Source organism: Hyperolius riggenbachi, chromosome 5, assembly GCF_040937935.1.
Source record: "Hyperolius riggenbachi isolate aHypRig1 chromosome 5, aHypRig1.pri, whole genome shotgun sequence".
Lineage (NCBI taxonomy): Eukaryota > Metazoa > Chordata > Amphibia > Anura > Hyperoliidae > Hyperolius > Hyperolius riggenbachi.
Window position 1 is genome coordinate 119,448,104 of NC_090650.1, and position 13,965 is coordinate 119,462,068.

At 41.2% G+C, this 13,965-nt stretch overlaps 1 protein-coding gene across 2 annotated transcripts in view; it reads right to left on the reverse strand.

Annotated features, from left to right (window-relative positions):
- AZI2 (5-azacytidine induced 2) overlaps window positions 1-13,965 on the reverse strand; it is a 111,836-nt gene that overhangs the window by 46,490 nt on the left and 51,381 nt on the right. For both annotated transcript variants that reach the window (XM_068236204.1, XM_068236203.1), the window contains 2 exons: window positions 13,014-13,113; window positions 10,738-10,880 (listed from right to left, as the gene is read on the reverse strand). In XM_068236204.1, the coding sequence (XP_068092305.1) occupies window positions 10,738-10,880; window positions 13,014-13,113 (243 nt within the window). The remainder of the gene's footprint in view (window positions 1-10,737; window positions 10,881-13,013; window positions 13,114-13,965) is intronic.

Sequence of the window (13,965 nt, forward strand, 5' to 3'; positions counted from 1 at the left end):
GCCTACGTTAAAAATTAACCAACTGAATGTAGCCAGATTACTACATATTTAAATAAAAAGTGTTATGAAAATAGTAAAGTGAACATATATGCTAGTTTATCTGTCTGCTTACCACCATAAGTGCTGTTCAATGTAAGTGACATTTACTATAAGGGAACTGTCACTTCTCACAATGCAGGGGGTTTGGTCTTCCATCATGCCCTGTGGATAGGCCATAACCAAAGCAATGCGCGCATTGCCTCTGAAGACGCTCAGGAGAGCGAAACGGTCGTAAGGCGGCCCCCACCGCTTCCACCTCACCCCACAGCCATTTGAGTATCGGGTAGGATCTATCTTTTAAATGGATGTTTTATCTAAGCAAATTGCATGAAGCCTTTTTGGAATAAAGCTTTTTTACGCTGATTACCCTGCATGTGCCGACCATCTCTCTACTATCTGCTGTTTTTATAAGTTAAGCAGCACTCCTGCCGCTGTGCGCACGCTCCCGCATGTGCATGCATGTGCTCCCGTGAGCGTGCACGTGAGATCAGTAAAACAAAAAACACAAAAAACACCTTTATTTCCAAATAATAAATTGTCACCATACTTTGTACTAGGGACATAATTCCAATCTTGTAATAACCAGGACAAATAGGTAGATAAAATATGTGGGGTTTCTGTACAGTAGCAGTGTTTATATTAAAACCATAGGGGATGAAATTGGAGAAATAGTGTATTTTTTATTTTTCTTCCTTGTTTTTCCTTTAAAATGCATAGAAAATAAAGTAATTACTGAAAACAAATATCAACCCAAAAAGCCTAATTGGTTGTGAAAAAAACAAGATCTAGATAATTTCATTGTGATTAGTAGTGATAAAGCTATTGGCAAAGGGATGAGCACTGAAAGGTGAAAATCGCTCTTGTCCGTTAGGGTAAAAACCCCTTTGGGGTGAAGTGGATCACTTATCTTCCTTCATTTTAATTAACATTGTAAAGACTTCATATTTTCTCAGTTCACACTTATTTCCGAATCAAATATCTCCATAAATTGTTGCATCAACATAAATCAAATGTGATAAACGTAAAAAATGCCCAAATACCATTTTTGCTGTAGGACTCTATTTTAAAACCGGTAAAAAAAAAAAAAAATGGGTGAAAACTTAGAAATAATATTTTTTTTTCTAAGTAATAAAATTATTCTTGTGAGAAAATACTTCTCATAGAAGGACAAGTTCTGCCGCCCCCTCCCCCCCCCCCCCCCCAAATGATATGCATTATCTGCATGGAATTTATATGTTATCCCCGTGTCTGCGTGGGTTTCCTCTGGGAATTCCAGTTTTCTCCCACATCCCAAAAACATACAGATAATTTAATTGGCTACCCCCTAAAATTGTCCCTAGACTACGATTTATACACTTTACAATATAGATATATGACTGGTTTGGCCCCTCTGAGGGACAGTTAAGAGGAACTCCAGTGAACATTTGACTGTTGGCAGGTGATGTAGCTGCTGCATGGTCTTTGGCAGTTGGAAACAGCTGTAAACAGCTATTGCCCCCAATGCAACAAGGTTCACAGACCGAAAACTGCCAAAAGTTTGAACTTTTCTTGTGGGAGGCGTTACTTGTGGGAGGAGTTTCACCACAATATCAGTCATACAGCGCCCCCTGATGGTCTGTTTGTGACAAGGAATAGATTTTTCATGTAAAAGGGGGTATCAGCTACTGATTGGAATAAAGTTCAATTCTTGGTTGGAGTTTCTCTTTAAGTGACAAGACCATATACTCTGTACAGCACCCCGGAAGATGTTGGCCCTATATAAATGCTATTGCTACTTAAGTCACCTAAATGGCATAATAATATAAAGTTATTGCTTAAATAGGGACATAGCTAAAATGTCAAAACTGCTCTGGTTGTTAAGAGGGTTTTAAATGTTGGTACTGAAGTGGTTAAACAGCAGTGATGAGTCAATCAAAAACTTAAGTATTAAATACACTTATGTGTTTATGGAAATTTCACTATGGCATTTTAAAAAAAAAAAAAGCAAGGTTACAAACGTTATATTAGCAAGAAGTTCCGAATTAGGATGATGCCATTTATTGGCTAACAAAGCAACAACCCTAAGCTTCAGCCTTTCTCAGATTCAAATCCTGTATGCTTTCAAGATGTTAGAACAGTTATAAAAAGAGGTTTCTGTAGATGCTTTTACTGGTGGCTAACATGGTACAATACTTCACTGCTATCACTACAACTTTATATTAATGAATCTGGTGCCATCTAGTGGACTCTATAAAAAGTATACATGCACAATAGACAGCTTCCATAAAACCAAAGAAATGCAAAGGAAAGCAACCAAAGAAATGTAAAGGCTTTCTGCAAGTTAATGTCGGGGGGAAAAGGAAAGTACAATGTCGGGTGGAAAAGTACAGTATTACCCCCTCAATATGGTTTTCATTTGTACCTTTGCAGCCTGAAATGAAGACATGCACAAAGAAGGAAAAAAACTGTTTCCCAGCCCTATTTACATTTACTTTATAGTACACGTTTATGTAAGTATATACACACACATAGTGTGTGAGTGAGTGAGTGAGTGAGTGAGTGTGTGTGTCCTTAACTTAGGAGAATTGTTGATTTTTTTTTTTTAACATAGAAACTTTTCTGATGACCCCCTGATGACGGCGCATTGCCGAAATCCAGATGGGAAGGAGACTGGCTATTTATATCTCCTGGAAATACCGATAAGGTTGATGAATAAGGTGCACTAAAGTAAACACTCGTGCAAATACCTTATATGCGATTGTATGCGAGGGTCCAGTGTGCATGGACCCTCAAATGTAAGTTGTTGGTTTTATATTTTGTGCTATGTTTTAAATAAATTGGTGTAACCCTCTGTTGCAAAGGAATCTAAGCCTGTGTTGTGGTTTTTACCCTGGGCGGTGGCCACACTACTGTTGTGCACTGGGTGACTGCAGGCTGCAACTGGAGGGGTGTCCTAAATATACAGCGCTGAGGATTACAAAAGCTATAGAAACTTTTCTATCACTCATGGTTAGTGGTTGGCTGGGAACATATATTGTCAAACATCTGTGTTTACGCTTTTTTTAGTCATAATCACAACAAACTACCGAGATGACCTTTATCAAAAAAAAAAAAGTTTACAAACCTTAGTTCTTAATGTGTTTTGCCCCCTTTAACATCATTGTCCGCTTGATTCTTTTTGTGGTCGTTTTGGATTGAGGTCCATTATCTTCTCAAATGATAATGCTGCCCATTCTTATTGGAAAAAGCCTCCAGATCCTATAAATTATTGGGCAGTCTTGTATGAACTACACGTTTGAGGTCTTTCAAGAGCGGCTAAATGATATTGTGGTCAGGAGACTGAGATGGACACTACAGAACCTTCATTTTATGTTGCTGTAGTCAATGACAGGTTGATTTGGCCTTGTGTTTTGGACCATTGTCATGTTGGAATGTCCAAGTACGTCCAATGCTCAACTTCCTGGCTGATGAGTGCAAATTTTCCTCCAGTATTTTTGATAACTTACTGCAATCATATTGCCATGAATTATGACCAAATTTCCTGTACCTTTGTAGCTCATACATCCCTAAAACATCAGTGACCCACCACGTTTCACAGTAGGAATAGTGTACCTTTCATCATAGGCCTTGTTGACTCCTCTCCAAATGTACCATTTTATGGTTGTGGCCAAAAAGTTTAACTGTAGTATTAACACAAGTGATTTTGTGCCAGATGGTTTGAGGCTTGTCTCTGCTTGTATTTGTGTGTTTTTTCTTGCATTCTAAACTATTTTTCTGGCGGTTAAGGCTGAAATGTTAGTTGGTCTACCTGACCATGGTGTTGTTTCAACAGAGCCCATCATGTTTCCACTTTTTAATTCGAATTTGAACTGCTGATTACCATTTTAAATTCCCTTGATATTTTCTTGTTTCCCTTTTCTGTTTTATAGAGTTCAACTACAATTTTCCACAGATCCTTTGACATTTATTTTGCTTTCCCCATGACTTATGGTATGTACACACTTGAAAGATTAATGAAAGATCACAGAGCAATTTTACCCCCTTCCATGTAGTATGAGAGCCATACTCTACACAGTCTATTCTATTGAGTTGAACTCCCCATCAGATAAAAATCTTTGCAAGATGATGTGCACAAAGATGCTGTACACATTCAAAAGATCAGTATCTGCAAAAGATCTGTTCCTGCAAAATATAGGTTCCTGCAAAATGCATTCATAGTCTATGATATCTGCAGATCCTCATACACACCTTGTTTAACAGACATTCATCTGCATATCTGACAATCATCTGCAGATCTGAAGATCCATCCTGGTGGATCTCATCTGCAGATGAATGTCTGTTAAACAAGGTGTGTGTATGAGGATCTGCAGATATAGACTATGAATCAGTGGCGCAGCTACAAACCTCTGGGCCCCGATGCAGAATCTGGATGTGGGATGTGGGCCGTGGGCCCCCCCCCCCCCCCAACATCCAAAGCACACGTATATCCGAATCCCTATAGCTGTGCAGGGCATGGCTATATCAATTCAGCTTTCTAGCAGCATGGGTGCCACGTATACTTTGCAAACATATGCAGCACCCAGAGGAAATAGGGCAATTAGTAGCAAGATGCCAGTCTGAAGGAAAATAATTATTATGTGCGCAGCGTTCACCAGATAATTATGTGCGCAGCATTCACCCAAAAAATAATTGTTATGTGCGCAGCATTCACCAGAAAATAATCGCTATGTGGGAGCATTCACCAGAAAATAATTACAATGTGGGAGCATTCACCAGAAAATAATCGCTATGTGGGGAGCATTCACCAGAAAATAATCGCAATCTGGGGAGCAGTCACCAGAAATTAATCGCTATGTGGGGAGCATTCACCAGAAAATAAACGCAATGTGGGAGCATTCACCAGAAAATAAACGCAATGTGGGAGCATTCACCAGAAAATAATCGTTATGTGGGGGCAGTCACCAGAAAATAATCGTTATGTGGGGGCAGTCACCAGAAAATAATCGTTGTGTGGGGACAGTCACCAGAAAATAAGCCTGTACAAAAAAAAAAAAAATCACTCACCTGGCCAGCCTCTGACGTGAGCTCCCCAACGTGCAACCAGCCTCCCTCCTGCAGCTTCTCCAGCGACGATGCTCCTGCAGCCAGGTTCTCCCACGCTGACAGGCAAAGTGCGGGGCTACGGGAAGATGGCGCCCAAAGCCCTGTACTGAAGACACAAATAGTCTCCAGTGCAGGGCTTCGGCAGCCATCTTCCTGTAGCCCTGCTCTGCTTCCGGGAGCCAGTCCCCACAGTGCGCTGCGGGGATTTCAACACCTGGGGGGTCCTCTTCAGGAGGCGGGCCCGGTTGCTAAGGCGACCGTTGCGACCACGGGCCCTACGCCCGTACTATGAATGCATTTTGCAGGAACCGATCTTTTGCAGATACTGATCTTTTGAATGTGTACAGCATCTTTGTGTGCAGCATCTTGCAAAGAATTTTATCTGATTAATTTTTATCTGATGGGGAGTTCAGCTCGATAGAATAGACTGTGTAGAGTACGCTCTAACACTACATGGAAGGTGGTAAAATTGGTCTAACATCTTTCATTAATCTTTCAAGTGTGTACACACCATCAGAATTCAAAAACCATCAGTGCAGCACTGAATGAAAGAGTCTTTCAGGAGTCAAGAAACTCGTTAATACACATCCACTAATTATATGGAAAAAGACCACAGGTAAAGATGGTTACTTTTAAAAGCCAGTAAACCCAGTTTGTGTCAAGTTGTGTACATGTTATTAGGCCAAATCACCAAAGTATGATAACTTTTGATTAGGGTGATTTGTGAAGCGATTAGGATTTAAAAAGAGTAAACAGTTGTTTGCCACTAAATAGCCTCAGCCAATCACTAACCATGAGCGTAAGAAAAGTTTGTGTTATTCATATTCTATAAAAAATGGTTAAGTTTGCATACCCTGACAGAATGTTAGGATTTCTTATGAGCACAACTATATAAACAGTTAGGTCCCTAAATTTGGACAGAGACAGCTTTTTCTCGTTTTGGTTCTATACCTTTCCACAATTAATTTTAATTGAAACAAGTTGCAGTTGAAGTGCAGACTTTCAGCTTTAATTCAGTGGGGTGAACAAAATGATTGCATAAAAATATGAGGCAACAGCCCAGTCGTGTGCGCAGTGCCGTCGAGGGACAGAGGACACAGTGGGACTGAGGATAGTCCCGTTGCCAGAAATGTTCTGCATCTGTGCAGAGAGTACTGTGCAGACGCAGAGCACTCCCGATGACAGGAACGACATGGGTGCACATGCAGCTGGCCCACGCATGCACAGTGCAGTTCAGTTGGCAAGATGGAAGCCTTCCTAACAGAGAAAATTGAAGATGGAAAGACAGAGGAAGAACAGCAAAGGAGGCCACCGAGTACATGGGGCAAGAGGAAGCCCCAGATAAGTATTACATTTGTCTCAGGTACACTTTAAAGGGGCACTATTGCACATTAAAGAGACTCTGTAACAAATTTTTCAGCCTTAGTTCTTCTATCCTATAAGTTCCTATGCCTGTTCTAATGTGCTCTGGCTTACTGCAGCCTTTCCTAATTCCACTGTCTCTGTAATACATCTTATCTCCTTTCATCTGTCGTGTCTGTCCGGCTAAAGGCTCATACACACATCAGACTATAGTCTTTGGAAAATGAAAGATCACAGACCAATCTTACCACCCTTCATGTAGTATGAGAGCCATACCTTCACAGTCTTTTCTATGGAGCTGAACTCCCCATCAGGAAAAAATCTTTGCAAGGTGCTGCACACACAGATGCTGTACAGACACAAAAGATCAGTATCTGCAAAAGTTCTGTTCCTGCCAAAGATCCGTTCCTGTTGCATTCATAGTCTATGAGATCTGCAGATCATCATACACACCTTGTTTAACTGACTTTCATCTGCAGATCAGACTATTATCTGCAGATCTGAAAATCCATCCTGGTGGATCTGATCTGCAGATGAATGTCTGTTAAACAAGGTGTGTATGATGATCTGCAGATATCATAGACTATGAATGCATTTTGCAGGAACGGATCTTTTGCAGGAACAGATCTTTTGCAGATACTGATCTTTTGAATGTCTACAGCATCTTTGTGTGCAGCATCTTGCAAAGATTTCTGTCTGATGGGGAGTTCAGCTCCATAGAATAGACTGTGTAGATATGGCTCTCATACTACATGGAAGGGGGTAAAATTGGTCTGTGATCTTTCATTTTCCAAAGACTATGGTCTGATGTGTGTATGAGCCTTAAGGCTTGAATGTGTGGAATGTGCAGGGCTGCTTGTGATTGGATAGAAGCGATACACACCCTCTGCAGGCCCCCTGCACACTCTGTATGACTCACACACTGTTTATGTGAGCCTATCACAAGCTGGTTAGTTTGTTTGTAAACACTGCCTTAGAGCCGGTTCACATTGCAAACGCGGACGGCCACGCATGCGGAACGCAACGCATGCGAACGCACGCCATCCGCGTTTGTATGCGTTGCGTGGCTGATCCGATCACTGAAAAGTGAATGGGACAGCCGCGCGTTTGCAACAAAATCTGCGTGCAGCATGCGTTTCCGGACCGCACAGGTCCGGAACGCATGCAGTGTGAACCTCAGACAGTGCACTCTATGCACTGTCTGATGTCGTGCGTGTCGGCCTCCTGCACGCGTTTCCAAAACGCGGCTGGAAACGCGTGCAGTCTGAATGGGCCCTAAAACTGTTAATTACAAGTCAGGATTGCAGCAGAGAGTGGCAGAAACAGCACAGAGGGGCACAGGAGAAAATAAGGAGTAGAATGGTATGCTTTTTAGTGTAAGAATATTAGAGTACAGAATCTCTTTAAGTGTTTTTCAGTTTCTGTACTGATTTCTGTAAAATAAGCACGGTAGTTAAATTGGTTGGTCAAATCTAATCTGTACACTGATAGGACTGACTTCCAGAGTGAGAATCTCATCACCAGGTAAGTTACTGACGCCGCTGCCCATTCTCATACAGAGGACAACTGTAGCAACTAATCTCCTAGCTGTGTTACTCCCTCCCCCCTCCCTGTGAGGCTGAGATAGCAATCTCTTACCTCCATACTGTTGTGAAACATTCCTTCTTTCACCTAAGGAATATTGTAAGGATTAAACACCTAATTCCTTCAGAGGATCTTCCAACACTAGTTCATGCCTTCGTCACATCAAGGTTAGACTACTGCAACGTCCTCTACACAGGCCTGCATAAGAAAGACTTACGCCGCCTGCAATTAGTACAGAATGCCGCCGCAAGGCTGTTAACGAGCCAACCCCGCCATTGCCACATAACACCAACCCTGAGCTCACTCCACTGGCTACCGATAAAATGGAGAATTCTGTTTAAGATTGGCTTACTGACATTCAAATCCTTGCACAATCTGGGCCCTGGATACCTGAAGGACTTGTTGCAACTACATCACACCCCCTACAATCTTAGATCAAAAGGACGTAACACCTTGGTCACCCCCAGAGTCCACCTCAAAACCTTTGGAGACAGAGCCTTTTGTCATGCTGCCCCTACTCTTTGGAACTCCCTGCCACACCCAATCAGGACAGCTCCATCCCTGGAAGCATTTAAGTCTAAACTGAAAACCTACCTCTTCAGTCTGGCATTTATGAACATCTGACTATCTCCTCTGTAACACAACCCAGCCTGCAACCCTGTATTAATCTGAGACACAGCTATGCGCTTTGAGTCCTATGGGAGAAAAGCGCTTTACAAATGTTATTAAACCCGTGCTGCTGGCTGCAGCTCTGAGAGTGGCTCTGATCTCTAAGGTCCCTGTACACACAAAGATCAAGTAGCAGAGCCAGCTTATAGATACAGCAATGTTAGGTGAGGAGGGCTGTGCCTGCAAAACTGCAGGGGGCTTTAGAGAAAGGGTCAACATCCTGTGTTTACATTTTACCTTACCATATTTCTATGCTGACACAGCTGAGAGCTCCAATACCACTTTTACTGATTACCTACATATAAGTGAGAATTAGACAGGCTTGTCTCTCTAAAAACACACAGGGAGCATATCTCTGTTTTCCTTGTGCAAGAGTTCAGGTGTACTTTAATTACAAAATAAGGCTACCGGATTCTAGAAAAAAACAACTTTATTTTGTATGAGGTCTACAGATATAATTGTTTGCAGACTAGCATAACACTGCCATCTTGTGCTGGGCTTGGGGGACAGCTTCAGCATACCACTTTAATAATATTAATGGCCTAGTGCACACCAGAGCGGTTCGGTGACGTTTTCAGATCCGATTGCGGATGTGGAAACGCTAGGGTAATGTATTTCAATGGGGTAGTGCACACTAGAGCGGGAGGCGTTTTGCAGAAACGCATACTTCCGGGCTGCTGCAGATTTTGGATTGCGGAGGCGTTTCTGCCTCCAATGTAAAGTATAGGAAAACGCAAGCCGCTCTGAAAAAACGGCAGTTCAGAGCAGTTTTGCAGTCGTTTTTGTTACAGAAGCTGTTCAGTAACAGCTTTACTGTAACAATATATGAAATCTACTACACCAAAAACGCTTCCCAAAAACGCAAAATGCTAGGTGAAACGCTACAGAAAAATAAGAAAAAGCGTTTCAAAATCTGCTAGCATTTTGTGGATCTGCTAGCGGTTTTTGGTGTGCACCAGGCCAATCTGAATATCATTCACGTTCTGTTTTAAAGTGAACCTTAAGCCAGAAAAAAAAAAATGAGTTTTACTCACCTGGGGCTTCTACCAGCCCCCTGCAGCAGTCCCGTGCCCTCGCAGCCACTCACTAATCCTCTGGTCCCCCACTGCCAGCTAGTTTCGTTTTTGCCAACAGGTCCGTCAGGACTGGCCACGCGTAGCTTTTTCCGCATTCCCGACTGTAATTAGCGCTATTGCGGGCTGCAATGCGTACAAAAATACGCGTTGCCGCATATCTATGCGTTCGTAATGCGGCAACACGTATTTCTGTGCACGTTGCGGCCCGCAATATCGCTAATTACAGTCGGGAATGCGGAAAAAGCTACGCGTGGCCAGTCCTGACGGGCCTGTCGACAAAAACGAAACTAGCTGGCAGCGGGGGACCAGAGGATTAGTGAGTGGCTGCGAGGGCACAGGACTGCTGCAGGGGGCTGGTAGAAGCCCCAGGTGAGTAAAACTCATTTTTTTTACCTGGCTTAAGTGTCTCTTTAATACTTACACAGTGTATCCTACAGGCTGGATGTGTAATAGAGGTGGAAATCACTGCATAAGTATATAATTGAAATTTCCTACAGCAATTACAAATGGCGCACGTTTGAAAACAGTGCCAAGAATAACTTTTCTCCAACCATCATGAAACTACAGCCCAGGTTTAAAATCTGAAACACGTGTTTGATTGGCTACTATGAACGGGATCATTTCCTCCTTTCCAACACTATTTTTCATATAAAAAAAGCAGCTTGCTGTATTCGAAGGTGCTTAAGCTTAGTCTCCACTATTATCTGGCTTCCAAGAGATTAATCTAACATCTTACAGTCACTGAGCCTTGTATTCCGATCCATATGTATAGTCTTACAAGAAAAAGATTTGCCAAACCTAATTGTGAGAAATGAAATTGATTTCTCTATAAAAAGTATCTGCCTGGAGCGGAGATCACAATAAACTCTGGATGGCTTTATGCACATCAAGCTTTTACTGCACACTTCTCAACATGGACAATTACCTTTGTCCTTTGAAGTTCCGCTCGAAGGCGTCCGCATTCTTCCTGAAGCAATTTAAGTTCTTGCTCCACTGACCGGATTTTCAACTCACTGTTCAATTTTTCGATCTCCCAGTCAGTAGGAGTTTTGCTTAAGCTTTTCATCACTGTAAAAAAAGAAGAAGAAAAAAGTAGTGAAATGTTAATCTATGTGGACAGCTCCTCTGCTAAGCAATGAATACATCTCTGTCATGTTCTGCTAATTCAATTTAGGTATAAGAAGACAGCAATTAGCAGACCTTTTTCTTCACTCTCCAGCTACCTGAAGCCTGCAGACTTGCTTCAGGCTCACAGAAGAAAAATTCTGTCAAGAACTTAAAAAAAAAAAAAAAATCTGCAATGACCTTACCATCTTATATATAGTAAATGCCACATTCAAGCCAGAGAGTGACCTTTTCACTATGTCACTACTCCTCTGAATTCCATCAATACAATTCATTTACATTTTTGCTTTTGTGCAAGGTCATTCCTCACCATATCATTACAGTATGCCTGTAAAGCAGAAAATGAATACATGTTTAATGGTATCAAATTACAATGTCCAGGGACATTCTGTCAGTAAGTCTCACTGGAGCTCGGTAAGTCTGTTTGTGGCGCATAGCTACACCCCCTTGCAGAAAACAGTCTGTCTTTTCTAGATATAGAAAAGGCTGGGGCCTTATTTTGCTGGAACCCAGATCATATACAACTCCTGCGAGATTTCTTACTGACAGAATGTGCCCGGACATTGTAACTAGATTTATTAGGTAGGTTAGTTAGCTTTTTACATAACAACAGAGGTGCACCAGTTGTGCACCTTTCACATTCTTTTGTCAGGACTTAGGCCACATACAGACATCAGACCATAGTCTTTGGAAAATGAAAGATCACAGACCAATCTTACCACCCTTCCTGTAGTATAAGAGCCATACTCTACACAGTCTTTTCTATGGAGCTGAACTCCACATCAGAAAAAAATCATTGCAAGATGCTGCACACACAGATGCTGTACAGACACAAAAGATCAGTATCTGCAAAAGATCTGTTCCTGCCAAAGATCCGTTCCTGTTGCATTCATAGTCTATGAGATCTGCAGATCATCATACACACATGATTTAACTGACATTCATCTGCAGATCAGATCCACCAGGATGGATTTTCAGATCTGCAGATGATTGCTTGATCTGCAGATGAATGTCAGTTAAGTCATGTGTGTATGATGATCTGCAGATCTCATAGACTATCATTGCATTTTGCAGAAATGGATCTTTGGCAGGAACAGATCTTTTGCAGATACTGATCTTTTGTGTCTGTACAGCATCTGTGTGTGCAGCATCTTGCAAAGATTTTTTTCTGATGGGGAGTTCAGCTCCATAGAAAAGACTGTGTAGAGTATGGCTCTCATACTACATGAAGGGTGGTAAGATTGGTCTGTGATCTTTCATTTTCCAAAGACTATAGTCTGATGTGTGTATGTGGCCTTAGGAGCCTTCTTTTTGATCCATGTAAGCTACTCTGTATATGAGCTTCTGGAATTCCTGTATAGTCAAACCCAGGTCTCCTGTGTCAGAGGCAGAGCCCTTAACCAGTACATTATCCAGCCACTTGAAAAAACCTGAGCTGTAATAAAAACATACAAAAGCATTTATACTTGTAGACTGTGGGCTCCCTTCATCATCCTCCTAGGCAGCTCTATTCCTCCACTGTCCACCCTGGTCTGGGACTACTGCGCATGCTCAGCCCTGGCCACGCAGATCCTTGGTCGTGCACCAACAATGGTTACCATCCAATCTGACTGAATTTGAACAATTCAGTTTAGAAAATATTGCACAGTCTAGATGAACAAAGTTGACAGACAAGTATCCCAGTAAAATCAATGCTATAATTAAGGCAATTGTACTGGCACATGGGCACAGGTAGGTGATCCTTTATCCATCTCAGCAACTGTTTGGTTCTTTGTTAATATAGATTTCTTTTCCTGAACTTGTGCCACAATATCCTTCACCTAACTGTCATAAATTGCATTCAGTATACACAGCTGTTGGCTTGTTTTTTGTACAGTATAATACCTCTTGCACACTGCAAGCGATTCCGATTCAGATTCCGCTTTTTAATCTGTTTTTACATCCGATTCAGATTCTGATTTGCAGTGTGCAGGGAGCAAACTGCAAATCTGAATCGGAATCGGATGTAAAAACTGATTAAAAAGCGGAATCTGAATCGGAATCGCTTGCAGTGTGCAAGAGGCCTTATTATTTTACCTTGGTGTGTCTCTAGCTCAGATTTCACTTGCAGAAGCTCCACTTCTTTGGCCTGCAGCTGCTCATTCAGGTACTTTGTAGAATCAATTTTTTCCTTCTCCTGTAAAAAAGAAAAGCGAAAGATCGATGGGAAATACAAATACATGCAGTCACATATGATAGAAGATATAGCTATGTATGTATATATGTATGTATGTATGTATGTATGTATGTATGTATGTATGTATGTATGTATGATTTCTGTGCTGAACTCTGATTCAATTTTATTTCATCCTGTAAATGAACAGTAACAGTAATACTGATGAAAAGGTTAATTGCCTTCAAATATTTAATATACTGTAACGGTATATCCTTCTACCCTTACTAAAAGTGTGAACTTCATAGCCACTATTAAAACTCACATTTTATTTTTTACAGATTTAATCTTCAGCTTTAAAGTGAATCCGAGGTGAGATTACCAACTGTATTTTTTTTTATTTTTTTTTATAGATATCCCATGATTTTATATTTAAACATTTACAAAACAGATTGAATGTTTTATTGGCTCTGCTCAATGGCAATCTAATGAGTGTCCCAGAGTTAAAATACATGAACGATTACCTTTTTCTATCTCTCCTCAGCCCTCAGGAGGTTGTATTCTGCCAGGAAAACTTTTATGGCTGTAATTTGCTTATCAGTGAGTTTTGCTATATTCCTGACAAGACGAACCTTATTAAACCCCTGCTCTATGGTTTTTGAACTTTTACATCTGCCAAAATGTTAAGAACAAGACATACCATATATACAGTGTTTTCTTAAAAACCTGTTTAGAACCACATGCCATACATACATCGATAACAGTTTCTGCTGCAGTAATATTTCTGCTTAAACAAGTCTTATAACTCAACACAGAAAACAACTGTAGTCACCTAGACATTACTGGGAAAAGATAGATACAATTCATTGATCACAT